Genomic DNA, 25,492 nt, shown 5'->3' on the forward strand with positions numbered 1-25,492 from the left:
GCAGACTAGAGTCACTGTTTGTGTGGGAAACTTATCCCATAGTGTAAAAAACTTTATTAACAAGACCTTGTTTCAGGCGTTGAGGTTCTTATTTCCATGGGAACGAAAAGAGAGGCAGGATTTGGTCCCTGCCCTGTGGTTGATACTGCCAAAGGAATGTCAGGATGAAGAAGCATGGAGGGGAGGGGAGGGGAGGGGAGGGGAGGGGAGGGGAGGGGAGGGGAGGGGAGGAGCTCGCAAGTACTCTGAAGAGAGAAGCTCTCTACCCTTTAGCTTCTCCTGAGCCTGAGGGCCAAGGTGCCACCTGGTTGGTCACCTCAAGGCACAGGGGAGGGGCTCTGCCATGTGAGACTGCACAGGTGTGTGACTCCCTAGGCAGTGAAGGGCTTCAGTGTGGTTTCAGTTTCTGGCTCCACCGTGGGGTCCACTCAGCTTCTAGAAGGCAGTGGTAACACTAGGTGTGATCTCGACACACCTTTGATCCGAGCACTCAGGAGGAAGAGGCAGGCGGGTCTCTGTGAGTTTGGCCATGGAGAAAGACCCTGTCTCAAAATAAAATAAAATAAAGACCCTGTCTCAATTGCCACACCTACTAAAAAAAAAAAAAAAAAAAAAAAAAAAAAAAAAAAAAAAAAAAAAAAAGAATGTAACGGTGTGTTTTAAAAGTGGCTGCTCTAGGTATTGACGAAGAGCCTCCTCCCTTTGCTGTTTCTTGGTAGGTTCCTAGTCCGCTCTTTAAGAAGAGCTGTAGTTTGGAGTCCTGTGTCCTTAACTTCTTGGTGTGTCAGTGACAGAACGTGCAAGACCAGCTCCCAGTCCCTCCCCTCCTTCGTTTTTTGTTGTTGTTGTTTGAGACAGGGTTTCTCCTTGTAGCCCTGGTTGTCCTGGAACTTGCTCTGTAGACCAGGCTGACCTCAAACTCACAGAGATCCTCCTGCCTGTGCCTCACAAGCGCTGGGATGAAAGGCCTGCGCCACCACTGCCTGGCCCCAGCCCCATTTCTAATGCAATGCTTTCTGCATTGCTGGGCAGAGTGGCAGTTCGTCCCTGGAATCACTCAGTTGGGGCCTCCTGAGCTCTGTGTCTGTGGAGTGATCTGAGCAGGTAAACGAACTTCCCAGAGGCTGTTGGTGATGAAGTGCACGGAGAGGCGGTCACTGTGTGTCTTGTGAGGTTCTGGCTGTCATGGAGCTCAGGATCTGTTTGAGTGGAGAGAGAAAGAGGCCTGTGTGAAGCTAGACCTGTAAGCACCATCAGTGCCACGTGCAGGCTGCCTTCCTGCCAAGCTGTCCTCACATGACTCACTGGGTTTCTGAAAACGGGACTCATTGCTATTGGCGCTTCCCCTCCTGTGGAGGAGGAGGAGGGGGAGGAGGGCTGCCTTGTCCCTAAGGAGGACTTTGCCGGAAGATAAGGACCCATGCATGTGTCATTGTGTTCCTGCTGGGCTGCCCGATCCCCTCCTCCATTCCCGACCCTTGGGATACCTTGTAGTTCCCTGTCCTTTTGGAACATGCTGTCCCTCACTGCTAACTGTAAACAGAGCTCGATGGGCCCAAGGCCCAGTGAAAACCCAAGGCCTGTCCTGTGTGTCTGCACACTACCGCCTAGTCAGGCTGGAGTTTTCTCGGGTTCCTTCAGTAGGCAGTACTGTGTGTGTGTGTGTTCCTGGGCCCTCTGCAGCGTGGTAGTCACTGGCTGCCTGCTCTTCCCATCCTGTGGCTGTCTAGCACAGTGCCTTCTAACCGTACGTTCAGATGGATATGACCTACAGTTTCACAATGAGCAGATGTGATGACCCAGAACCAGGACTGAATCGAGTCCTAGCCACAGCCCAGGCAGAGGGGGTCTGCTGTACTCATGGCGGAGGCTACCAGCATGCAGATGGGCAGGCCTGCGGGCTGAGTGGCTTGCAGCCTTGTTCCACTGGGGCTGTGCTTTCCAGCATGCTGGTGCTTTGGGGCTCCACCTGGGTGCAGGAGAGTCTAAGCAGCTAGTGTGTTTTCTAACCATTGTCACACACTTCTTCCTTAAATCTGCTTTTGGTTGTGGTTCATTAGAGACATTGCCATAAACCCTCTCCCCATTTTTAGTTAAATCTTACAGAGGAGTGGCCCCTGCCAGTCTTGTGTGCCCCTGCTTCATGGAGGGTGCAGGCGGCAGAGCAAGTATGGGGTTTCCCGTGCCTGGGCACTCCCTCCAGCAGTGTCTGTAGTTCTCTAGTCTCTGGATTGCTGCGGAGCCATCTAAACCTGGTGCTTAGGTACATAGAGTTCACAAATTACATCACGTCTTTCTTTCCCTTAAGTTTTATTTTAAGATCATTGTTGATTCATAATATATTAAAATAATACAAAATGCTGCTATCGTGAGCTATGAGCTCTTCAAACCTGTTTCCACTGTGGAACTGCGTCACAGAAATAATGTCCATCCACACTGTCGGGTACCGTTTCATGTGCTCCAGTGATGCCACTCTGCAGACATTCCCTCTGCCCTTCTAAAGCCCCTCACAACCTCTGGCTTCCAGTTTCTGTAAGTTTGTCTTTTCCTGAATGGTATATAAAGTTCAAGGTCATCTTAGTTACATAGTTAGTTTGAGGCCAACCTGGGAAATATGAGACCCCCATCTCAGGGCAAAGCAGACAGACAGTACAAGTGGATTCCTGTGGGTGTGGCTCCCTAGGCTGTGGACAGTGTGTGTGCAAATGTAGGGTCATTCCTTTCCATGTGTGCGCACTTCCTGAAGGACTTGTGGCCATTGCTGCTTTGAGCTTGCATGTCTGCCACCCCATCGGGCTGGTGCTGGGTTCTCTGGTGGCTTCATGTTCAGGGTTCAGTTTTTAGAACATAGCTGCTCTCCAGATAGGTGGCAATGGTTCACATTCCTGCCAGCGGTATCTGAAGGGTTTTTCTCTCCACGTCTTCCTCAGCTTTTAGTGTATGTTGTGTCTGTCATCTGGTGGTGTTCAGTGTGGTGCACAGTGACAGTGGCCTGCGTGGTTCTGTCTGTGTCTCCTAGTGGCTGGTGTCTCTGCTCCTCATTTCTTTTTCTTTTTCTTTTTTTATAATTTATTTAACTTTATTTTATGTGAAATCATGTAAAGGTATCAGATCCCCTGGAACTGGAGTTACAGACAGTTGTAAGCTACCATGTGGGTGCTGGGAATTGAACCCACATTCTCTGGAAGAACAGCCAGTGTGCCTAACTGCTGAGCCATCTCTCCAGGCCCCTCTGCTCCTCATTTCTGTGTGGAGCTGTTTGCATGTGTCTAAGCTCCCTGGGAACTCCTGTTTCCCTCTTTTTTGAGATGATGGTTTCACTCCTTTAACCCCATCTGGACTTGAACTCATAATCCTCCTGCCTCCCCCTTCCAGCTGTTGGGGTTGCTGACATGCACCATAATGCTTTTATTCATGTTCTGATTGCATTTTAATTATTAAGAGGATTTTTGTTTTGTTTTAGATCATGGTAAATATTTAACAAAAAAAGACCATCCTAATTTTTTCCTTCCTTCGAATTTCTTTTTTTTTTTTTTTTGGTTTTTTGAGACAGGGTTTCTCTGCATAGCTTTGCGCCTTTCCTGGAGCTCACTTGGTAGCCCAGGCTGGCCTCGAACTCACAGAGATCCGTCTGGCTCTGCCTCCCGAGTGCTGGGATTAAAGGCGTGCGCCACCACCGCCCGGCATCGAATTTCTACATTTGTCAAAATCGACTTAGGCAGACCCTGAGGTGCAGTGGCGTTCAGCTGTGCGGGTGCTGATTGTACACACAGCCCTGGGTTCATCCTCTCAGCCCGGAGGAGGAGGAGGAGCGGCACACTGCAGTTTTCTGCATCTGTTTGGCCCACTGGGGTTCTGTCTCTCCCAGTACAGAGCGGTTAGCCTTTAACTGCATAACCATGGCCAGGGTGAGGGATCTTCCCTGTGGATTGTTTTTCAAAGTCACATTAGCTGGGTTGGTTCTTTTGCCTTCTACATAGATTCGAAAATCATCTTGCATTTAACTACAAGAAGAGCCTGCCGGGGCTTGCACTGTGTTGAACTTGCATACGCATGTGGGCAGAATTGCCATCCTCACTAGGCCAAGGCTTCTAGTCCATGACCGTGGGTCTCCCCTCTTCTGGAAGATTGCTGTGCTGCAGCCTGGGGACAAGGTGCTTTTTGTCTAAGGGTGCAGCAGTGATGGCTGTCATTTCCTTCTGTCCTGCCATTTGTCACAGGCCTATGAAAGGAGGTTCCCTACATGTCCTTTGATTCCAATGTTCGTGGACAGTGACACCGTCAGCGAATTCAAGAGTGAAGATGGGGCTGTTCATGTCATCGAGAGGCGCTGCAAGCTGGATATCGACGCTCCCAGGCTGCTGAAGAAGGTAGCTGGAGGAGGGGGACACATAGGAGGCTGGGAGCCGCCCAAGTTCACGTTCAGCAAGAGCACCGTTAATAAATGCTTTCCCTCTTTGTCTCTTCTTTAAGATCGCAGGAGTCGATTATGTTTATTTTGTCCAGAAAAACTCCCTGAATTATCGAGAACGCACTCTGCACATCGAGGCCCACAATGAGACGTTTTCTAACCGGGTCATCATCCATGAGCACTGCTGCTACACGGTGAGTTGTGGCCCCAGCCCCCGAGGCCCCAAGGCCACGTGCAGCCACTGTTAACAGGACGGTTCTTTGTGCTGCACCAGCTGCTGTTGCTCCTTCGAGATGAGTGGCAGTCGGGGAGCTGGTGCAGCGTGCTGGGGGAAGGGCTGTGTGGTTGTGGCAGTCAAGGCAGCCAGCTGTTCTTGTTTCTAAGGCAGGGACTGGCTCGGTACCCCTAACTGTCTTGGAATTTGCCCTGTAGACCAGACTAGCCTTAACTTACCGCCATCCTGCCTTGTCTCCTGAGTGATGCTGGATTATAAGTGTACCCTTGCACTCAGCTCCTGATTAGTTTGTTTTGTTTTTTTGAAACAGGGTTTCACAGTGTAGCCCTGGCTGGCCTGAGTTTATTATGTAGAGCAAGCTGGGCTGGAATACACAAAGGCCTACCTGCCTCTGCCTCCAAGTGCTCAGACTAAAGGCATGTAGTACCAAGGCCTATGGTGATATATTGTGTACCCTAATAAAATTTGCCTGAAGATCAGAGAACAGAACAAGCCACTAGATTAAACATAGAGGCCAGGCAGTGGTAGCACACACCTTTAATCACTAGCACTCGTGACACAGAGATCCCAACCTCTGTGAGTTCAAAGTCACCCTGGACTACGTGAGATTGATTCAGTCTAGGAGAGAAACAGCCAGACACTGGTGGCACACACCTTTAATCCCAGTACTTAGGAAGCACACATACATGCCTTTAATGGCTGGATGGAGAAAGGTAGATAAGGTGTGAGGAGATAGGGACTAGAAGACTTTTCAGCAGAAGTGTCCCTTCAGTTAGAGGCTCTTTCGGGCTGAGGAGTCCTCGAGGTAAGAGGGGGTGGCTGTGGCTTGCTCTGCTTCTCTGATCTTTCAGCTTTCACCCCAATATCTGGCTCTGGGTTTTTTATTTAAAAACCTTTTAACATTCGGACAACAGAGGCCAGCTTCCTGGTTGGTTTTTTAAATATGAAGTTTTGTTTGTTTTTTCCTGGCCCAGCTTCTGACACTTGGGATGTGTTTGGAAGCCAAGCTTGAGTGTCTTTGTGAGCAGAGCTCTGGGCATCTGTGCAGCTTGGGCTTCACTGCGTGCTCTTATTGCAGGAGCTGCTTCCCCAGAGCATGAGAGAGAGTAACCCCTCCTGGTCTCTGCTCCAGCTGTTAGCCTCCTACACCGCCCTCCACACAGAATCCAAACGAGCACACTTGTCCCTTCTTCAAGCCCACAGCACTCCCCATCCCTGCAGAGGAACCCGGAGTCCTCACCCCTCCCCACGCACCAGCCTTCCGCCCCTTGCTGTGCCCTGCAGCCAGCCATGCCGGCTCTAGCCCTTCAGCCCTGCTGGGCCTCTCTCAACTACCTATGGCGTATCTATCCCTCTGGGCCGGAGCAGCAGAGTATGGCTCCTTTTCTGTCCACGTACAGCACCACGTACAGGTGCTGGGTGAGCAGATGAAGGGGCTAGAGGTGAAAGGTCACTTAGAAAGTCATGAGTTTATGATTAGAACCTTCGAATGGCGACTCCATCTGGGTAATGCTTTGTCCTGCCTTCTCCTTCCTCGTGACAGTGATGCCATTAAACAGGTTTCTTCTGGGTACTGGTCAGCTAGCGGGAGCGGACGGGATGTCTCTGTTGCGAGCGTGGTAGTGGGAATGGGTTCTCTGCTTGCAGGTTCACCCTGAGAACGAAGACTGGACCTGTTTTGAACAATCTGCAAGTTTAGATATCAAATCCTTCTTTGGGTTTGAAAGTACAGTGGAAAAAATTGCCATGAAACAATATACCAGCAACATTAAAAAAGTGAGTGTCTTTCTTGGGATTTTATGGAGAAGGAGGTGGTCGTCTCTGAGAGAATGACTACAGCCTGGTTGTCTTTTAATTTATTGTTTACTTGTTGAGACACAGTTTCCATAGTTCACTCAAACTCGTAATCCTCTTGCTTCAGCCTCCCAGGTATTAGGGTCACAGGTGTGCACCACTGCTTCTAGTGAGAATTATTTTCGATGTGGGTAGGTGGGGGATAGGGGGTTGAACTTAGGGTCATACATGTGCTAAGCTAGCATTCCACCACAGAGCTGTGTCCACAGCCCCCAGATGCTGGTGTGGGTAATGTTTTATAAACGGGTGAGTGGGGGTTCATGTTATATCATAGCTGTCTTACCTCAAAGGGGAAAGAAATCATCGAGTACTACCTGCGGCAGCTGGAGGAGGAAGGCATCACCTTCGTGCCCCGCTGGACCCCACCCTCTCTGGGGCCCTCATCAGAACCATTGTCAGCAAGCAAGAGTCAGACCACATCTGCAGCTGTCCTGGTCCCAGATGCTGCTGCCCTCAAGGAGGGGCTGAGCGGGGAGGGCCTCAGTAGCCCAGGCACAGCATCTGAGGCTGTGGTGGGAACCCCTGACGGTGAGTCTGGCACAGCCAGGGGACCCGTGGGCCTCCCCCCTCCCCCATGGCTCTGTCCAGCTGTGTCTCCTAGAACTGTCGACCTTGCACAGAAGAGAAAGACCATCTGTGTCTTACCTTGTCTCCCAAGCCTCCCACTTCCAGAACACCTTCATTTGTTCTTTCTCACTAAATAGACGTTATTTCTAGTCGTTCACTGATTGGGGCCCGAGAATGTTCTCTGTGTGTTTTGGCCCCTCCAGTAACGATAGTGGCAGCTTTTCCATCCCACGGCCCTCTGCTCCCTCCGTATAGCTCCCACTCCGAGCACTCAGTGACCAGTGTTACTCCTTTAATGAGGGCTGCCTCCAGGTGGACGAACCCTCAGTTCAGTGGGTTTGCTGAGGCAGAGCGCAGTTGGGTGACTTGTCAATAGTCACACAGCTAGTGAATGTCAGGGCTGGGCCCACGGTTTGTGTGCATTTCTATGTGCTAAGCACATACACAGGGCACAAGTTCTTAATTTTTAGTTACAAAAGGTTTAGAAAATAGGGGAGAAAATCAGAAAACGTAGGAAGATTCTAACACTGAGAAGCATTGTTAAGACATTGGAATTTACCTTCCTTCATCCTGTTTGTCTTTGGACGGTCAGCTAGGGGAGGGAGTTGGTGTAGTGCCCTTGAACTCAGGCCCTGTGTTGAAGATGAGTGTATCTGTTAAGCGATCAGCCTGTCCTGAGCAGTACTGAAATTACAGGCGGAGGACTGTAAGTAAGGAGGCGGAGAACCTCCCCGTGTTTATCGGGATCTGATCTTAAAGACCAATTACTCACCTGTGGTTATCAGTGATATCACCCTAGACTGCCTTCTTGCCCCGAAACACTCCAGCACACCCTGCCTGCCGCACACCAGCCTCTCTGAGGCGACCCAGGCTCGCTCCGTGGTCAGTAACACCACACACCTTCCATTCCAGACAAACTGGACGCCGACTACATCAAGCGGTACTTGGGCGACCTGACCCCGCTCCAGGAGAGCTGCCTCATCAGACTGCGCCAGTGGCTGCAGGAGACACACAAGGGCAAAGTGAGTGCTGGCCCCTCCCTGTCAGTGCTGGCCCCTCCTCCGTCAGTGCTGGCCCCTCCCCGTCAGTGCTGGCCCCTCCTCCGTCAGTGCTGGCCCCGCCCCGTCAGTGCTGGCCCCGCCCCCGTCAGAACTGCGCGGGCCTGCGCAGGCGCCTGCAGTCTCCTTTGAGGCTCCTGAGAGTAGAGCTCCTCCTGGTCCCGCCTGCAGTGCCCCTGAGTGTGTCGGCTGTGGCACCAAATCCTCACAGCAGGTTTAAGATGCCATCCACACGCGAGTAGCTGTGTTTCCTGCACTTCCCAGAGAAAAGTCTAGCTCAGAAACTACGAAATGCCAATCAGCAGAACATAGTGCCTGTCCATGTTGAGGAGCTGGAGCCCAGACATGTTGGGGCATTTTTTTAAGTGTTGGCCTTAGCATACAGAGAAGTCAGCTTCATTGTGACATTTAATAAACATACATCATTGTACTTGGTTATTCAGGAGAATGTCATTCTCCTCCTCCCCCATCACAGTGGAGCTTTGGTTCTGAGATTGGGGGAGATCCTAGCCCCACAGAAGTGAGGTTTATGGAAAACGGGGCACTTACTGTGTCTAGCCAGTGTGGACATTATCAGGTAAAGGGAGCTGAGCATCATGTGTGCCTGGCCTGGTCCCTCGGGCCTGGTTGCCTTGGCTCACAGCTGCCAGTCACAGTCGTTAGGGAAGCAGCCACAGAAGAGCACCTTTGCTGGACAGCTGTATAGTGGATGCTCCAGCTCCTTCAGTCCTCACGGCTCTGTGGGTGAGTATAGTGTGAGAATCAAGGCAGCGGACGGGTTGGCAACTAGCTGAGGTGGAGCTGGTGCGTGATCAAGCCAGATCCTAACTCGGACCACTTGGTTCTGGCACCCCCAGTCCTGTTCTGCCCCTCCCCTCCCCTCTCCTCCCTTTTCTTTTTAAAAGAAATGTAGGTAACCGGTTTATTAGGGTGAGAATTTATTTCTATGTATGTATTTAAATTTTTTATTTTATGGATGTGAGTGCTTTCCCTGCATGTATATCTGTGTGCCGTGTGTGTGCAATGTCTATCAAGGCCAGAAGACTCCCTGGGACTGGAGTTAGAGATGGTTGTGAGCCTCCCTGTGAGGACTGGGAATTGAACCTGGGTCCTCTGGAGGAGCAGCCGGTGCCCTACCTGCTGAGCCGTCCGTCTCTTCAGCCCTGCCTCCTCTACTTTCTTTTTTGGGAGAGTCTTATTGAGCTTCAAACTTGGAAAAAGATTTTTTTTAATGTTTGTTATTTTATGTTTATGGGTGTTTTGCTTACATGCATGTCTACACAGCATGTTTAGCCACTGATCTGTCTCTCCAGCCCCAAATAGTAGAAAACTCTTGATCCTCTGGTGCCAGCCAACTGAGTGCTGAGGTTAGGTGTGTGTACCCTCCTCCATGCCCGACTCCCAACACCTACATTCTTTGGTTTTTCAAGACAGGGTTTCTCTATGTAGTTTTGGTGTCTGTCCTGGATCTTGCTCTGTAGAACAGGCTGGCCTTGAACTCACAGAGATCTGCCTTGCTCTGCCTCCCAAGTGCTGGGATTAAAAGGCATGCACCACTGCTGCCTGGCCACCTCCATTCTTAATCACTTGGGTAACTAATTCTTTTCAGATGATTGATGCCATGTCCTCAGCACTGGCTTTGTCTCACATGGCCAGGAAGGGTCATGGGAGGCTACTGTTCCTACTCACTTCCTGGCCCATGATGGTCCCACTACCCTCATTCATGAATATCTAGCCTTGGGGGAGATACCTGGCTCAGAGTAGGCTGGGAACACAGCCTCAGGCTTGTTCTTTATTCAGGCAAGCATCCTAGGGAGGAGAACATTCCGGTATGTCTACACACACCAGCACCTGAAGTGTACTGTGTACAGAAAAGCTGTCTTGCTACAATTCACACAGCGGCCAGATGTTTAAGTAGTCCGTTTACAGCCGGTTGTGATGGTATATGCCTTTAATCAAGCAGAGGCAAAGGGGTCAATGTCTACATAGTGAGTTCCAGGCAGAGCTTTATAGTGAGACCCTGCCTCAAACAAACAGATCAGTTTGCTTCCACTTTACTTTGCTGAGTTGAAAATGGTACGGTCAGGATGGTTTATCCAAGTACTGACTGCTTTTTTCATGACACTGGGGGTGACTTTTCTGGCAGCAGTTTTTGGTGGTGCAAGGGCTAGACCCTTGCCTTGTACTTGCTAGAAAAGCATTTACTGTGCTCAACCTAGGGATGCTGCTTCTCGGCACTGTGAACAGCATGGCTCACTGTTGGCAGGAGGTAGGTGTCTCAGGTTGGGTTTCTATTGCTGTGAAGAGACACCATGACCATGGCAACTCTTATAAAGGAAAAACATTTAATTGGGGTGGCTTACATTTTCGGAGGTTTAATCCATTATCACATGGTGCAGCATGGAGTGCAGGCAGACGTGGTGCTGGAGAAGAAACCAAGCTGAGAGTCCTACAGGGTTTTTTGTTTTTTGTTTTTTGTTTTTTTTTGAGACAGGGTTTCTCTGTGTAGCTTTGGAGCCTGTCCTGGAACTCGCTCTGTAGACCAGGCTGGCCTCGGCCTCTCAGAAATCCGCCTGCCTCTGCCTCTGCCTCCCGAGTGCTGGGATTAAAGGTGTGTGCCACCACCGCCTGGTGAGTCCTACATCTTTGATCCACAGACAACAGAAAGTGAACTGTCTCACTAGTGTGACCTGAGCATATGAGACCCCAAAGCCCACCTCCACTGTGTCACACTTCCTTCAACAAAGCCACACCTCCTCCAACAAGGCCACATCTCCCAATAGTGCCACTCCCTACGAGCTTAGGGGCCAATTACATTCAGATTACCACAGTAGGTTTGACTTTCTCTCCAGCAGCTCCCACTTGGCTTAGAGACCTGTCTTCTCCTAGATTCCAAAGGATGAGCACATTCTCCGGTTTCTGCGTGCCCGGGATTTTAATATTGACAAAGCCAGAGAGATCATGTGCCAGTCTCTAACTTGGCGGAAACAGCACCAGGTGGATTACATCTTGGACACCTGGACTCCACCCCAGGTCCTTCAGGATTACTACGCTGGAGGCTGGCATCACCATGACAAAGGTAGGGTGAGCTGACATGGCCACAGCTCTGTGCTTCGTGGCACCCTCCATGGCACCCTGTAGCATGTGGGGGACAGCCAGGCATTGGGAAGTGGTACGAGTGCCTTGCCTTCTGTTCTCAGGGAGTCTGGTTGGTCCAGGAGAACACTGCAGTGTGTGATACAGTTCAGTAGCCCAGCGCTGACAGACAGCTTGACCACCACCTTTAGAGTAGCCAAAAGCTGCCTGGCCTGGTCTCCTGCCACAGACAGTGCAGAAGAGCTCGCTGAGGCCCAGGGCTCAGCACGGGTGCATGCCAGCCACCCCTAGAAAAGGCAGCTTCAAGAAACTCCCCTAGCCCCTCATCTGCCTCAGCCTTGTGGGAAGATGCACCCTGTCCACTCGCTGCTGACCTAGAGCCTTCCAGCTGTATGGGGTGGCACTGTGGCCACAGACACGACAGAGACACTAGGAACTGGGCCCTCCTCCCCTTGAACATGTCTTTTCAGATCAACAGCTCCTGGAAATCTTGGTCTTAACTTTGTGAATGTAGTTCTCCAGATTAATTGTAGCTTTATTAATTTTTGCTTTTGTTTTTATTTTTTTGAGACAAGATTTCATGTAGCCCAGACTAGCCTTGAACTCTCTGAAATAGTTAACAGGAGCTTTTAACTCATCTGTTTTTGTTTTTAGTATTGTATATAATTGAGGGTGACAGTAACTTTTGGGTTTCTGCTTGACACAGGGTCTCTTTATGTAGCATAGGCTAGCCCTGAACCCAAGATCCTCCTGCATTAGGATCCTGAATTCTGAGACACAGTACTGTGCACTCTGATGCTCATGACTTTATTAATTTTTACTGAAAATGTAATACTTATTTTTATTCCACTTTGTGTCTTAACTCTTTTTTTGTTTTCAAGACAGGGTTTCTCTGTGTAACAGCTCTGGCTCTCCTGGAACTCAATTTGTAGACCAGGCTGGCCTCGAACTCACTGAGATCCACCTGCCTCTGCCTCCCCAGTGCTGTGATCAAAGGTGTGCCATCATGCCCAGCCGTGGCTCAAGTCTTCAGGTTAAAACGTTTTGGTAGGAAGATACTGACAGCCCAGCTGTGGTGGCTTATGCCTCTAATCCAGCATTTAGGAGACAGGCAGGCAGATATTGAAACCAGTCTGGAAAACACAGTGAGTTCCAGAACAGCCAGAGTTATAGCTGAGACCCTGTCTCAAACAAAAGATTAAAAGATGTGTTTTACTAAATATCAGGAGATCCAGGTGTGGGGGTGAATGTTTGTAATCCCACCCCTTGAGAGGCAGAGGCAGGGTGATCTTACAGAGATTCAAGGTCATCTATGGAGCAAGTTCCAAGCCAGCCAGAGCCATGCAGTGAGACCCTGGGCTGCAGGTGAAGTTCTCCAGGGGACAGGAGAGGATGGTCCCAGGAAGGATGACAGCAGACCTGGTGTGCTGAGGATGCTGACCTCAGCACTGCCCCTCCAGCATGCCTGGGTCCGGGGCCATGCTGTAGGGTGTGCTCGGCCCAAGGTCTTCTCTCCTCTGCTGGGTGGTGAAGGTTCTGGAGTGAGTTAGGCGGCCTGTTCATTGCGCCTTCAGGCTAGGGAGCCACGGACCCAGCACTTGCTGACTGTGGGACTCATGGGTTTCCAGATGTGTGACCTCAGGGAGGAAGGCTGGCTTTTTAAAAATTTTGACAATTGCCAGGTGGTGGTGGCACACGCCTTTAATCCCAGCACTCGGGAGGTAGAGCTAGGTGGATCTCTGTGAGTTCGAGGCCAGCCTGGGCTACCAAGTGAGTCCCAGGAAAGGTACAAAGCTACACAGAGAAACCCTGTCTCGAAAAATCAAAAAAAAAAAAAATCTTGACAATAACTTTTTAATAATTTATGGAAAAATTATTTTATAATTTAAAAGAAACCTCTGTATTCATAGAAACTATGTGGCTGTGCTGATGTCCCCTGTACTAAACACTGAGCTTCGCAGCACCCATGGCACACAGGTTGGGAAGCCAGGCAGGCTGCACCCCAGCTCAGTCCCTCTTGGCCTGGCCCAGCTCAGCAGTGTGGGCCCTATGTCCTGTCATTTGCTGTCAGCTGACGTGGTTGCCCCTCCCCGGGCCATTCTGACACAGAAGCCAGTCTCCCTCTGCTCCGTACAGTAGGCCAAGCGCCATGCTTACCCTGCCTATCTCAAGCATGAGCGCAGAAGAGCATGCTTCCCTGGGGAGCCTTTCTGGGCTGTGCAGGGGACGAATACAAGGTCTCACAGGAGGGGCCTCTGGCATGGAGCTGCTCTTTAGCCCTTGTGAAGACTCTTAGAGGTATGTCCTGCCACTCGACACAGCTTCCTCCCTGCCTCCCTGCAGATGGGCGGCCGCTGTACGTGCTCAGGCTGGGGCAGATGGACACCAAGGGCTTAGTGCGAGCCCTCGGAGAGGAAGCCCTGCTACGATATGTAAGTGCTCTGGGGAATGCTGGGCCGCGTGCTGGCCTCACTCTCGCTGCCAGCAGGACTGGGGCATTGTAGCTGGCTGCTGGGACAAGTACGCATGCTCTGCACTTGGGGACATGCACCGCAGGCCTCAGGAGGCAGCTCCTACCGCCTCTGACTCACAGAGCAGTCAGCCATGTCACACCTCTTGCCAGATCCCTTTTGTTGACCCTCCCTGTTTCAGGCTGATGGTCCCTTTCACAGACTGCTGAGCTGTCGCCTGGCTCCAGGCCACCCCTGTATCTCCCCAAATCTACTGTACCCCTGGCCCAGAGAAGAATCTGTTCTGTCAGTTTGAAACAAACTAAGACTTAAAAAGGCAAATCCCATTTCCCCAGTATTCACAGCTCTTGTTTTGCTGTGTATTCTTTCAGGTGCCTGTACCCCAGCCATGTGTGTTTACACACACTCACCACACACACACACACACACACACACACACACACACACACACACACACACACACACGTGCACTTATTACTCCACCCGAGAGCTTTCCTGAGCCTCCCTGGCAGCTGTTCTGCCTGCCTCTGTCGTGGCTGATATGGTGAGACCTGGGTGTGCCCACACTCCTCACCCCCTGCTGCTGTCCTGAAGGAGCCTGTCCTCCTCACCCCCTCCTGCGGTCACACGTGGCTGTGTCGTGCTGCCTTAGCACCCTCTGTGAAGTCGGATGTTAGTTGCACCTTCTGGGACTGACCCTGGCCGCTGTCATTTGCTCACAGGTTCTTTCCATAAACGAAGAAGGCCTGAGACGATGTGAAGAAAATACCAAAGTCTTCGGCCGGCCCATCAGGTTGGTGCAGCCTTATCTCCGTCACATAAAGAACAGGAACTAAATACTTTTAGCTGATCTTTGGCACCACAATCTGATAGTCGATGGTTTCCAACATGTTCTAGAAGGTTGAAAAGCAAGTGATAAGGTCAGTTCCAGGGCTAGTGCCAAGGTTCCCTATCTGCCACCCCTGAGTTACCAGTCTGCCTGGTCCCAGGAGCCAGGACCAAGGTGGTTTTTCCTGGTGGCTTTTGTGCCCTTCAGCCCACAGTTCTTTTTCATGAACCTGCTTCTAACTGTGGAGTACTGTTCTGAAAATGGGCAGAGGAGGGGGCTGGAGAGAAGGCTCAGCAGTTAAGAGCACTGGCTGCTCTTCCAGAGGATCTGGGTTCAATTCCCAGCACCCACATGGCAGCTCACAACTGTCTCTAACTCCAGTTCCAGTGGATCTTACTCTCTCACAAAGACATGCAGGTCAAAACCAATGCACATAAAAACTAAAAATTAAAAAAAAAAAATGGGCAGAGAAAAAAACTTAGAAAAGAAAAGCCGGGCATGCTGGCTCACAACTGTAATCCCAGCACCTGAGAAACCAGGCAAGTGGATCAAGAGTTCAAGGTCATCTTCAGCTATCTGCAGTTCAATGCCAGCATTTGCTGCATGAGACCCTGTCTGGGGTCGAGCAGGTCCGTTCTGCCAGGCCAGGGTGGGCCGGGTCCCTGCTCACAGCTGCTTGTCGGTTCTGGAGGCGGTACTAGACCTGTGAATACTGCGATTGTTGCCCTTTACACTCGGTGTGTCGAAGGCCTGGTGTAAAGGGCCTTGATGACAGGCCAGGAGGCCGCACCTGGATGCTCAGCATTGAGCAGGTCTGAGGGGCCTCTTCAGAGCTGGAGTCTCATTAGCCAGGCTGTCCTTGAACTCCTGATCCTCCTGCCTTTGATGCCTGAGCACTGGTGTTTCAGCAGTTCATAGACTCGCTGTGGTCTGTCAGGACCTGGTCTTGTAGTTCAGGCTTTGTTCCTGTCACGTTGCTAGTCTGTGGTTCATACATGCAGATGTAAGAGTTCACAGCACCTTTGTTTGTTTGTTTTGTTTTTCAAGACAGGGTTTCTCTGTGTTAAAAACTCACTATAGACCAGGCTGGCCTCCAACTCACAGAGATCCACTTGCCTCTGCCTCCCCTCCCTAGTGCTGGAATTAAAAGCGTGTGCCACCACCACCCAGCTAACAACATTTTAATTTTTAAAGATTGTAGAAAATGAAATAGGACACCGTTTGCCAAGTACCATCTGTTAAATAAACCCATCCTCGTGTTATTCATAGCTCGTGGACCTGCCTGGTGGACCTTGAAGGGTTGAACATGCGGCATCTGTGGAGACCTGGGGTCAAAGCCTTGCTGCGCATCATCGAGGTGGTGGAGGCCAACTACCCGGAGACGCTGGGCCGCCTCCTCATTCTCCGTGCCCCCAGGGTCTTCCCTGTCCTCTGGACACTGGTGGGTTTAGATGCTGCTCTGTAGCCAACCGGGCCTACTCAGTTCATGCCTCCCACTGAAGCTCCAGCTAGGCAGGAGAAAGCAAATAAACACAGATATGAAGTGCCGCGGAGTCTTTGAGGGGGAAACAAGCGGGCTTTTCCTGAGGAGGGAGCCTAGTGCTCCGCCAGTAGACGTCACAGGGTGCATGAGAGCTGCGACCCCGCCACCTGGCTCTCGCCTGGTGTTACACTGCAGGCCTGGTCTCTGAAGACCACGGCAGCAGCTGGAGTTACTGTTCTGTCTGGTTACTTTCAGGTTAGTCCATTCATCGACGACAACACCAGAAGAAAGTTCCTCATCTATGCAGGAAATGACTACCAGGGCCCTGGAGGCCTGCTGGATTACATCGATAAAGAGATAATCCCAGATTTCCTGAGTGGGGAGTGCATGGTATGTATCGGCAAGACCCGTGCCAGGGCCAGGCACTGGCTTGCCCTGAAGGTTTTCCGAACTTCTGCTTGGTTGCTGGCGTTACTTTGTTGAGCTGGACTGAGCCACTGAGGAGTCTTTAGGAGGGTTGTTACTAGGTCCATATCTCTGCGTGATGTGAGTGTGTGAGCCTGAGTGTATAGGCCCAAGGTTGGCTCAGTTGGTCTCCACTTTGTTTTTGAACCCAGGACTCACTAATCAAGCGAATCTGTCTAGCCAGCTTGCTCCAGGGTCCCTTCCTTCCACCTTTCCTGAAGTGGAGTTACAGACAGGCTGGCTGTTCAGCCCACTCTGCATTTACAGAGGTGCCAGAGATCCAAACTCTGGCCCTCACAGTTTGCATGACAAAAACCTCATCTGTTCTCTTCAGCCTTTAAAAACACTTGTAAGATGTTGAATCGACTCCAAAGACGATTTCTCCTTGACTAAAGTAAACCAACAGAATATTCAGAGTTGAAACGTAGAAGAATTGTTTCTTTGTTTTGTAGGTTTGGGATTTTAAGAAATGAGGTGATGGGTAATTACCCAGAGGCCTCTGCTGGCAGACCGTCTAGTGCTGGAACATGGAGGCTCATGCCCAGAAGCTGCCGTGAGGGTTCAGGGAGCAGGAGCCCACAGAGATGTGTGACTGGCTCTGTGGCACACAGTGGGAATGGAAGTAGCGGGGAGTCAGAGTTCTCAGCAGGCTCTCTAGTCACACGTGACACTGACGTTGGTCTTCTGAGGTCTGTCTCCGGGGACTGTCTGGTTGTTTTAGCTGGAGAGCTGAGCTTTCAGTGTGGTTTTTCCAAATGGCTGGAGGAATTTAGAAAACAGGAGAGTTGCGCTTCGCTTCCATGAGGGAGATTGAAGGTGTCACCGCAGTTCAAAGGGCATGTGAGTTGCCATCACAGTGATTATGAGCACGGTTAAAGCATGGGCTAGGCTGTGGTACCCATGGCTGCTGTGGAGGGAAAGGCTAGCCATCCCAGGCAGTTATGACTGGCACTTATGAGCTGGGTCGAGGGCTCCTGACCACCGTCGGTCACACCCCTGCCAGTGTTTGCCATGCTGTGTTGTGTCCAGAGTCGAGTCGAGGCCTCCTGAGGCCTGTTCTCAACTCTCCCCAGGGGCTCCTCAAGCTGGTTGTCAAGAGGTCATTCGTGAACTCTGTTGGCTTCTCTGTGCACAGGGGTATTGAACTTTGGACCAGGCTAGTGTTTATTTATTTATGTATTTTCCTTGAGTCACAGTCTCATCATGTAGCCATGCTGGCCCTGAACCCACCATAACCCTCAGTGCTGGAGTTCAGGCTTCACTAGAGAGCCTGTCCACACAGCGTTGGTGACCTTGGTGATGGTGGGGACGTTTTCCACTGGTGCTGTGCTACCAGCCAAGGGCTGCAATCTTGCTTTGTGTGGAGTTGCTTCCGGGTTATAATCTTAGGAGTGCTGAGATTTTATGCACTGGAATGTGAGTTTGCTTTATTAAGGTCAGTTGGAAAATCACAATGAGAACAAATTCTAATCAGCTTAGCTTTTTCAAATAAATTCAGAAAAAGTAGTAGTCCTTTGTTAGGTTTTGGCTGATGCATTGTTTGACCAAGGTCACACAGCATGCTTGTTTTATTTTATCTCGCTCAGAGTTTTTGTGTCTGTGTGGTGCTGAGGATAAACCCGAGCACGGTGCACTTTAGGGGGACTGTGCTGCCAGCTGCGCCCTAGAGGGACTGTCGCTTCTGTGGCTGCTGGGGATGAAACTCTGCCCAACCAAGTGCTTTTCTTTTATAGTGCAATATAAATTCCTTTAATTCTCATGTAAATCATCTTAGTAATTGAGTTGGTTCCTCATGCATATTAGTGTGAATCCTGTGGTAAACCAGCTTCAGCTTGTTCTCATTTATTCCGAGTAAAAACACTTGTATTTAAGTGGGCTGCACAAATATTTTGCTAAGTACTACAGAATATTTGATAACATTGCCAATGTTCTCTGTTTCCCCAGCTGCCCCAGGAGGTGGGCATGTGGGATGAGGGGCTGCCTGGCCTCTACCCGGCTCTCACTGCCATGTTTACTTTCTAGTGTGATGTGCCAGAGGGTGGACTAGTCCCCAAATCTCTGTACAGGACTGCAGAGGAGCTGGAAAATGAGGACCTGAAGCTCTGGACGGAGACCATCTACCAGTCTGCCAGCGTGTTCAAAGGAGCCCCGCATGAGGTGCCCGCCCTTGGCCTCTCCCACCTACACCTGTTAGGCAGGGCTTCCCTTAGGGTCCTTGGCTGCTTTTTCTGGTCTTGGATTTAGGTTTTGTTGGCACTGAGGTTGGTAAATGGCAAGCCTGAAGGGTAGAGCTGCCTCAGGACACAGTGCTCTCTGGGCAGAGTGTACCTTGAAAGCAGATTGGCCCATCCACTGCTGCTCACTGCAGAGCTCTGACACCCCCCCACCCCACCCACACACACACACACACACACAATGGGTCTTGCCTGGAGGGCTCTTGCCTGCTCCTGGATTGGGTTGGATGGTTTTATGGACTAAGTTGTGCTCGGTAGTTTTTCCTGGCTGGGTTCTGGTCATTTGTATTTCTTGCAGTCCTCGCTGGCTTTTGTCAGTCTGAGGGGACTACCAAGAATGGGAACTGAGCACATCTTCTTTCCCTTCTTGGCAACGTGGGGTGTGGTGACCAGGGTAGAAGCTGCAGTGCTCCTGTTTGACACGTCCCTCTCCCTGTCCCTGTGGCGTGAGCGTGACTGCTCGCCCTTGGCTTAGCTGGGAGGCAGCGCTCTATCCGGAACAGGCCCATCCGTCAGTGGAGTGCGCGCCCCACTGACGGCTCTCTGCTGTGGCCACCCCTGTCCGCTGCCTGCCAGCTGTCATCGCTGGTGTGTCTTCAGACAGCTGACCGATCGATACACAGAGGCACGCTGAGAGAGAGCCTGGCTGGGCTGGGCTGCCAACAGGCAGGCACAAATCCGGGTGCCTCCCTCCCTCTCGTGGTCCCGGGCAAGGACCTTGGTTCTTTGACTGTCCCAAGAGTCATTTGCCTTCATTTCTGATGGGGAGGCAGGCTGGGGTGGAGGGGCCCTTCTTTGCTGTTTATGAGGCAGTGGCTGTCAGTCTTGTCTTTTGCAAAGCTCCGGGCTCACAGTGATTCCTAAGTCACAAAGCACCTGTCAGTGTTGACAGTGAACGCCTCATTCTGCCTTGGGGTGTAAGGAAAGCACACATCAAAGTACTGCCTGGAGTGAGGCTGGCTTCAGAGTTCCCATCGCCCGCCCGGCCTGGAGTGAGGCTGGCTTCAGAGTTCCCATCGCCCGCCCGGTCAGCACAGGCCCAGGTCTCTGGATAGATCTGCCCCTGGGAGCTTCTTTGATGGAGAGAATCGGCTGCACCCTTTAGTGGTGCCTGCTGCTCTGAGGGGCTGAGTTCCTTCAGCGGCCTTACAGGGGTTGGAGGAGGCGAGGCAGCAGACTGCATGGCCGCTTCTCCTGCTTTGCAGCCTTCCGCCTCCTCACAGACCTGCCTCTTCCCTCTGGAACACCAGACTGATGCAGAATAAATTCCAGGCCTGGGACTGGCACTCTGTACCCGCGGCGGTCGCCCCCAGGGCACCGCTGATCTCTCCACCCACTTGCGTGCCTTCACAGGCACGAGGCTCTGCCAGCCTGTCCTTCTGTTTATACACCTCCCTTCTTCAGGGCCTGCGGCTGCTCCCTAGCTTGAGGCCATCCACTGACCCCATGTCCACACTCATGAGTGTTCCTGACCTTTGTCGGGAAGATGAGGAATGGGACTCTTCAGAGTCCACACGGGGCTAGCGGTTTGGCTCATTGGTGACGCCTAGTGGGAACACTGAGAGAATGGTGGGGAGGTTGGTGGATGGGCATCTGGACGCTTGAGTGGCCTGTGGCATAGAGAACTGCCTATTTGATCTGTCCTGCCCCTTACCAGCTCACACATCTGAGCCACAGAGCCCTAGAGGGGCCCATCCTGCCCCAGCCCTGGCCAGGCCTTGTGCTGTGAATCAGTGGCTGCTAATGGAGTCTCTTTCTCCAGATTCTCATTCAGATTGTGGACGCTGCCTCAGTGATCACCTGGGATTTTGACGTGTGCAAAGGGGACATCGTCTTTAATATTTATCACTCCAAGAGGTCTCCCCAGCCACCCAAAAAGGACTCGCTGGGGGCTCACAGCATCACTTCTCCAGGTGGGAACAACGTGCAGCTCATAGACAAAGTCTGGCAGCTAGGCCGGGACTACAGCATGGTGGAGTCTCCTCTGATCTGCAAAGAAGGCGAGAGTGTGCAGGTAGGCTGGCCATCTGACGCCGTGCTCACTGTCCTGACGAGGAGCTTTTCCAGCCATGTGGCTTCTGCCACCAGGAGAAGGGCACAGGTGGGCCCGCTCAGTCAGACCCCTCACAGCCAGAGAGACTCAGGATGCACAACTGTTCTGGGGCACAGTGGAAGGAGCCATGGACTGAGGAAGAAGGCCTGAGACCAGAGTGATGAACTTAGTAAAATGTGTTTCCCACTTCCCCAGAAGCCTCTGCACCCAAGTGCCATGAGACAGGGAAGAGATACTTTGTAGCACACATCTGGGTTTCAGTGACTCCGCTGAGCTGTGATGCTGAGCTGTGACTGGGCGTGGCTTTGCCTCCAGAGGAAAAGAACAGACAGAAACAGGGGCCAGTGCAGAGGCCACTGCCAGCCCGATAGGAAGCATGGCAGCTCTGGAGTGTGCTGGTTCACGTTGGCTCCTGGGCGGGGTTGGCCCTCCCTTGGTGCTGGCTCCCGCCCGCCCGCCCGCAGCAGCTCTGGCAGTCAGTGCCTGCTCTCACTCCCCCGCTCCCACAGTCCTCTGCCCCACACAGTGGTCACCTGCTCTCTACCCCTCTGTGGCTTGCAAATGCAGGCTGCCAGCCCATCAGCGCTCTGTGAGGCAGCTTAAAAGGGAGTCTTCACCCATCTTAAAAGCAGTGCATGTCTGAAGCTGGCTCTTCCTCTCGATTTTTAATCTGGATGGAAGAAGTCGCTGGAACTGACTGCCGAGTTCAGGGCAGGTGACGGGAGTGTGGCGGAAGTGTTCTCTGGCCTGGAAATCTCTGTCCAAGAGACAGGCCCACCTCACAGCCACCACCCTGCCAAGCACCTGCTGCCGCCTGGGGGTCTCCAGAGGCTGCAGGCTGCTGAGGGCAGCAGACACAGTGCAGGCTGCTTCCCAGCCCCTGACAGAGGCCTCAGAGCAGGCCACATCCAGGAGGTGGAAGGACATGTCAGGCTGTTGGCAAGCTCTCAGGACAGGCCTCTCCTGGGAGCTTGTCAGACCTGTTTGAAGGTTGCGGCAGAGTGTCCTGAGTTACACTGCCCGCTGTTGCAGGGCTCCCATGTGACCAGGTGGCCCGGCTTCTACATCCTGCAGTGGAAGTTCCACAGCATGCCGGCATGTGCCGCCACCAACCTGCCCCGAGTGGACGACGTGCTGGCCTCCCTGCAGGTCTCTTCTCACAAGTGCAAAGTGATGTACTACACAGAAGTGATCGGGTCCGAGGATTTCCGGTACGTGCCTGAGGGGGGGGGGGGGGGCTGGGGGTACTCGGTCACCATCTGGGGCTCTGTGGGCCGCAGGAGAGGGAGGGAGTGCAGCCTCACCTGTGGGCAGAGCACAAGAAGTGGATTCCTCCAGTGGATATCCGTGTCCCATCCCTGCTTTGCAAGTTCTAGTGCGGGAGGAGCAGATGCAGATGAGCTGGGGCTCCAGCAGGCACTGGGCATCTGGGTGGCTCAGGGAAGTTCCTCACTCCTTGTTCCTTCTTGGTTCCGTTTGCAGAGGCTCCATGACCAGCCTGGAGTCCAGCCACAGTGGGTTCTCACAGCTGAGCGCCGCCACCACCTCTTCCAGCCAATCACACTCGAGCTCCATGATTTCCAGGTAGTGCTGCGAAGCCTGTGCCTAGTGCGGAGGGCGCCTCCTCGACGGCTGTGCTCCAGCCACCCTGGATTGCAGACTCCTCACCCTCTAGATAGCGGCAGGCTCTCCAGATGGTATACTAGCCACGTGGTCCCAGACTGTCAGGACAGCTAGTTTTAACTCTACCCCTAACTTTAACTCAATAGCCATAGATTTTGTATGCAGCGTGCACAAAATCACACCAGAGCACAAGGGCTCTCGAAAGAAAAGTAGTTTATCTACAGTAAGAGACTGACTGGTCTCAAATGTCAATGCAAAAAATTTTTCCAACAAACTTCACCTTGTCCACTAGCGAATGACTTGTGTGACATCCTGCAGAGACGAGCCGCCTCCTCCACGGAACTGAAGCTGCAGCAGGCAGCCCCTAAGCTGCGCCGGAGTCCTCGAGGCTCCGTTAGTGGAGGTGGCCTGTGGATTCAGGACAGCCCTTGAGGTCCCTTTCCTCTGAGGACTTGGCAGCCTACAAGAGCACCCGGTCCTGGAGCTGAGCCAGCCCGCTCCTGAGCAGGGACTCTGCCCAGGAGGGGCTGCCAGGCTCCTCGCGACTCCCGACAACACCACCATCATTAAACATTGCTTTCTCTTTCTTCCTCTTCAAATCTTTTGATATTTTTCAGAGCAAAATTTTTCTGTCCATGGACTTGGGGAAGGGAAGGGTTCTATCCTCTGCTGAAGGCTGTTTTTCCTCCTGCAGATGGGCAGCTCTGTACCCACCAGCACCCGGGGTCCCCAGTCCTCAGTCCTCAGCACCCAGGGTCCTCAGTCCTCAGCACCCAGGGTCCTCAGTCCTCCTAGCACCCAGGGTCCTCAGTCCTCAGTACCCAGGGTCCGCAGTCCTCAGCACCCAGGGTCCTCAGTCCTCCTAGCACCCAGGGTCCCCAGCCCCCCGCACCTGGGACCTTCAGCTCTCAGCGGGGTGTTTGGAAGCAGTAGGTCACACTTCCTTTTGGAAGTGTGGCAGTGCAGACTCCAGCAGTGTGCTCCAGGGTGACGCATGGCTTATAGTGGCCTTGGGTGTGTGATGGATGTTGTAGGGGCGTGTGCAGGTGCCGTTTGCGTGCATGAGGGAGTGGGGTGCTGATGGGATGGTAGGACTTCATTTGTTCTATCAGCATTTTATAGAAGCAGACCAGAAGTTGGCTTGCTTTGTCTTTTTCTTTCTGATCCCAACTTCCCAAAGCCTGCTGTTTGAGCAGGCCCTCACTTCACAGCTTTTATGGGGAAAGTGTGTTGCTTACAAAGCTGTCTGGAAGTTGCAGGTGGCCGATCTCCACGAGAAGGGCATGGGATCTGTTTGAGTGTGTGGTAAAAGTGTCTAAAGATGGGTGCCAGACCCATATGGCCGTGAGTGTGTTCGACAGGTGTGGAATCATGTGTTGATGCTGCTCTGAGGCACTGGGTGATGTCTGTGTGACTTGAGAGCTTTGTGGAGGCTGTGGCATGTCAGCAAGCATGAGGAGACACTACACGGCAGCCTGGCTTGGCCAGTGAACCCGCTAGCTCCCGGCGCCCTGCGTCATGCTCAGGCCTCTGGTTGCTGGCCTCTCTGGCCCTTCGCCATGCATTTCCTGTGCGTGGGAGCCATTTCTAGAGAGCACAGCAGGGCTGCAGTTACTGTGCCCATGCTGCTTCCGGTCAGGGCTTCCCAGCTCCAAGTGAAAGCACCTGAAGATGCCCCGCTCTTTCTCTCTTCTCTCTCCCTCTCCCTCTCCCTCTCTCTGTGTCTCAGATGGCGATTTTGCTGACAGCCTCCAAGAAAATGCTTCACTCAACAGTCCACATGTGCCCAGATGTTTGTAGAGCTATTTGAGTCGCAGCCTTGTCTCAGGCTGAAGATCTGTTCCCTTAAGTCCATTCAGAAGTGGCACTGTTCAGCCCCTCAGAGCTGAGCGCATCTTTAAGAGCTCACAGCACATGACTGCACACTCCCAGGCCTTCAGCTTTCCCCGAGTCACAGGGCGCTGGCTGCCTTGTGAGGGTGACTAGGTGTGATGTGAGTGTGTGGCTTGCAGAGTCTCTCCTCACAGTGCCCGGCACGTGTCCTAAAATGCTGCTGTCTCGCCCTCCCACCCCCAGGACCTACTCTCTGGGTTCTCTTCTGTTCCTAGTGTCTTAATTCACTCTCCTTCCTGAATCCATTATTTGCATATCAAATTCTGTAAATGTTTTGTAAACATATTACCTCACTCTTGGTAATACAGTACTGATAGTCTTTAAAAGATTTTTTATTGTTACAATAATAAATGTGAACTGTTTAAGAAGAGTGTCCTTTTCTTCTTGAGAAGTCTTTGAAGAGTGTGAAGATTGAGGAGAGAAGGAGGCTGCCGATGCCCACAGGCAGGTGAGGCCTGGCTGTGGAGTGGGTGGCCCGTAGTCACTCTGCCTCGACGCCTGCTGTGCCCTGTGCAGTTCAGTGAATCAGACAAGACTGGCACAGCCTGGCTCCCAGGGTCTTCACATTCCTTACTGTAAAATGGGTTTCTCTAAGCGGGTGTGGGCCTGCGGAGGCCTGAGTGACCTCATCCTGGCTCTCCACTTGCAGAGGCAGCAGAGCCAGGACAGCAGGGCACGTACAGGTTATGGGGGAGGTCATCACAGGTGTGCCAGCTGCCAAACTAGAACCTCCCCAAAGGGAGGGTGAAGTCTGTCCCCAGATGGGGGATCAGATCATTCATGGGGTAGAAGGCAGGAGGTTCCCAAGTGTTGTTCATAGCCTGGTTGTGAGTCCTGTTGGGGAATGCTCTCCTGGACGGTCAAGCTGGGCTCCCTGATATCCCAGCCCGAGGCTGGTCAAGGCAAACCTGTCTTTCCTAGCCTTGGCTCCAAGCTCACATTCTTGTGGAAATGAGAGACAGGATGAGGATAAGGAGAACTTACAGGCATCTAACCCAGGTCTCACCTGTTCAGATAGGACCACCCTGAAGTGGCAGGCCCTAAACTAGGCCAGAGTGCTAGCCTGTGCTCATCCTGAATGACACCATGTATATAGCCCAGGCTAACCTGAAACTCCCTCTGCAGCCTAGGCTGGCTTAACTCCCAAGTGCTAGCGTTACAGGTGTGTGCCGACACCCCCAGCCCCATGTTACAGTTGTGTGCCGACACCCCAGCCCCAT

At 52.2% G+C, this 25,492-nt stretch overlaps 1 protein-coding gene across 4 annotated transcripts in view; it reads left to right on the forward strand.

Moving 5' to 3' along the window:
* Window positions 1-24,640, forward strand: part of Sec14l1 (SEC14 like lipid binding 1) — a 46,441-nt gene extending 21,801 nt beyond the window's left edge. For 2 of the 4 annotated variants that reach the window (XM_006990250.4, XM_016008553.3), the window contains exons 3-17: window positions 4,221-4,370; window positions 4,474-4,605; window positions 6,294-6,422; window positions 6,791-7,028; window positions 7,980-8,089; window positions 11,015-11,204; window positions 13,565-13,653; window positions 14,415-14,485; window positions 15,791-15,962; window positions 16,260-16,394; window positions 18,492-18,626; window positions 20,466-20,717; window positions 21,789-21,967; window positions 22,239-22,340; window positions 24,109-24,640. In XM_006990250.4, coding sequence (XP_006990312.2) covers window positions 4,221-4,370; window positions 4,474-4,605; window positions 6,294-6,422; window positions 6,791-7,028; window positions 7,980-8,089; window positions 11,015-11,204; window positions 13,565-13,653; window positions 14,415-14,485; window positions 15,791-15,962; window positions 16,260-16,394; window positions 18,492-18,626; window positions 20,466-20,717; window positions 21,789-21,967; window positions 22,239-22,340; window positions 24,109-24,124 — 2,100 coding nt within the window. In that variant the 3' untranslated portion in view covers window positions 24,125-24,640. Of the gene's footprint in view, window positions 1-4,220; window positions 4,371-4,473; window positions 4,606-6,293; window positions 6,423-6,790; window positions 7,029-7,979; window positions 8,090-11,014; window positions 11,205-13,564; window positions 13,654-14,414; window positions 14,486-15,790; window positions 15,963-16,259; window positions 16,395-18,491; window positions 18,627-20,465; window positions 20,718-21,788; window positions 21,968-22,238; window positions 22,341-22,671; window positions 22,979-24,108 lie in introns of those variants that run through there. The other 2 variants (XM_006990251.4, XM_076543811.1) reach the window with 1 other exon arrangement.
* Window positions 24,641-25,492: the final 852 nt, after the last annotated feature.

This window comes from Peromyscus maniculatus, chromosome 8 (assembly GCF_049852395.1).
Source record: "Peromyscus maniculatus bairdii isolate BWxNUB_F1_BW_parent chromosome 8, HU_Pman_BW_mat_3.1, whole genome shotgun sequence".
NCBI lineage: Eukaryota > Metazoa > Chordata > Mammalia > Rodentia > Cricetidae > Peromyscus > Peromyscus maniculatus.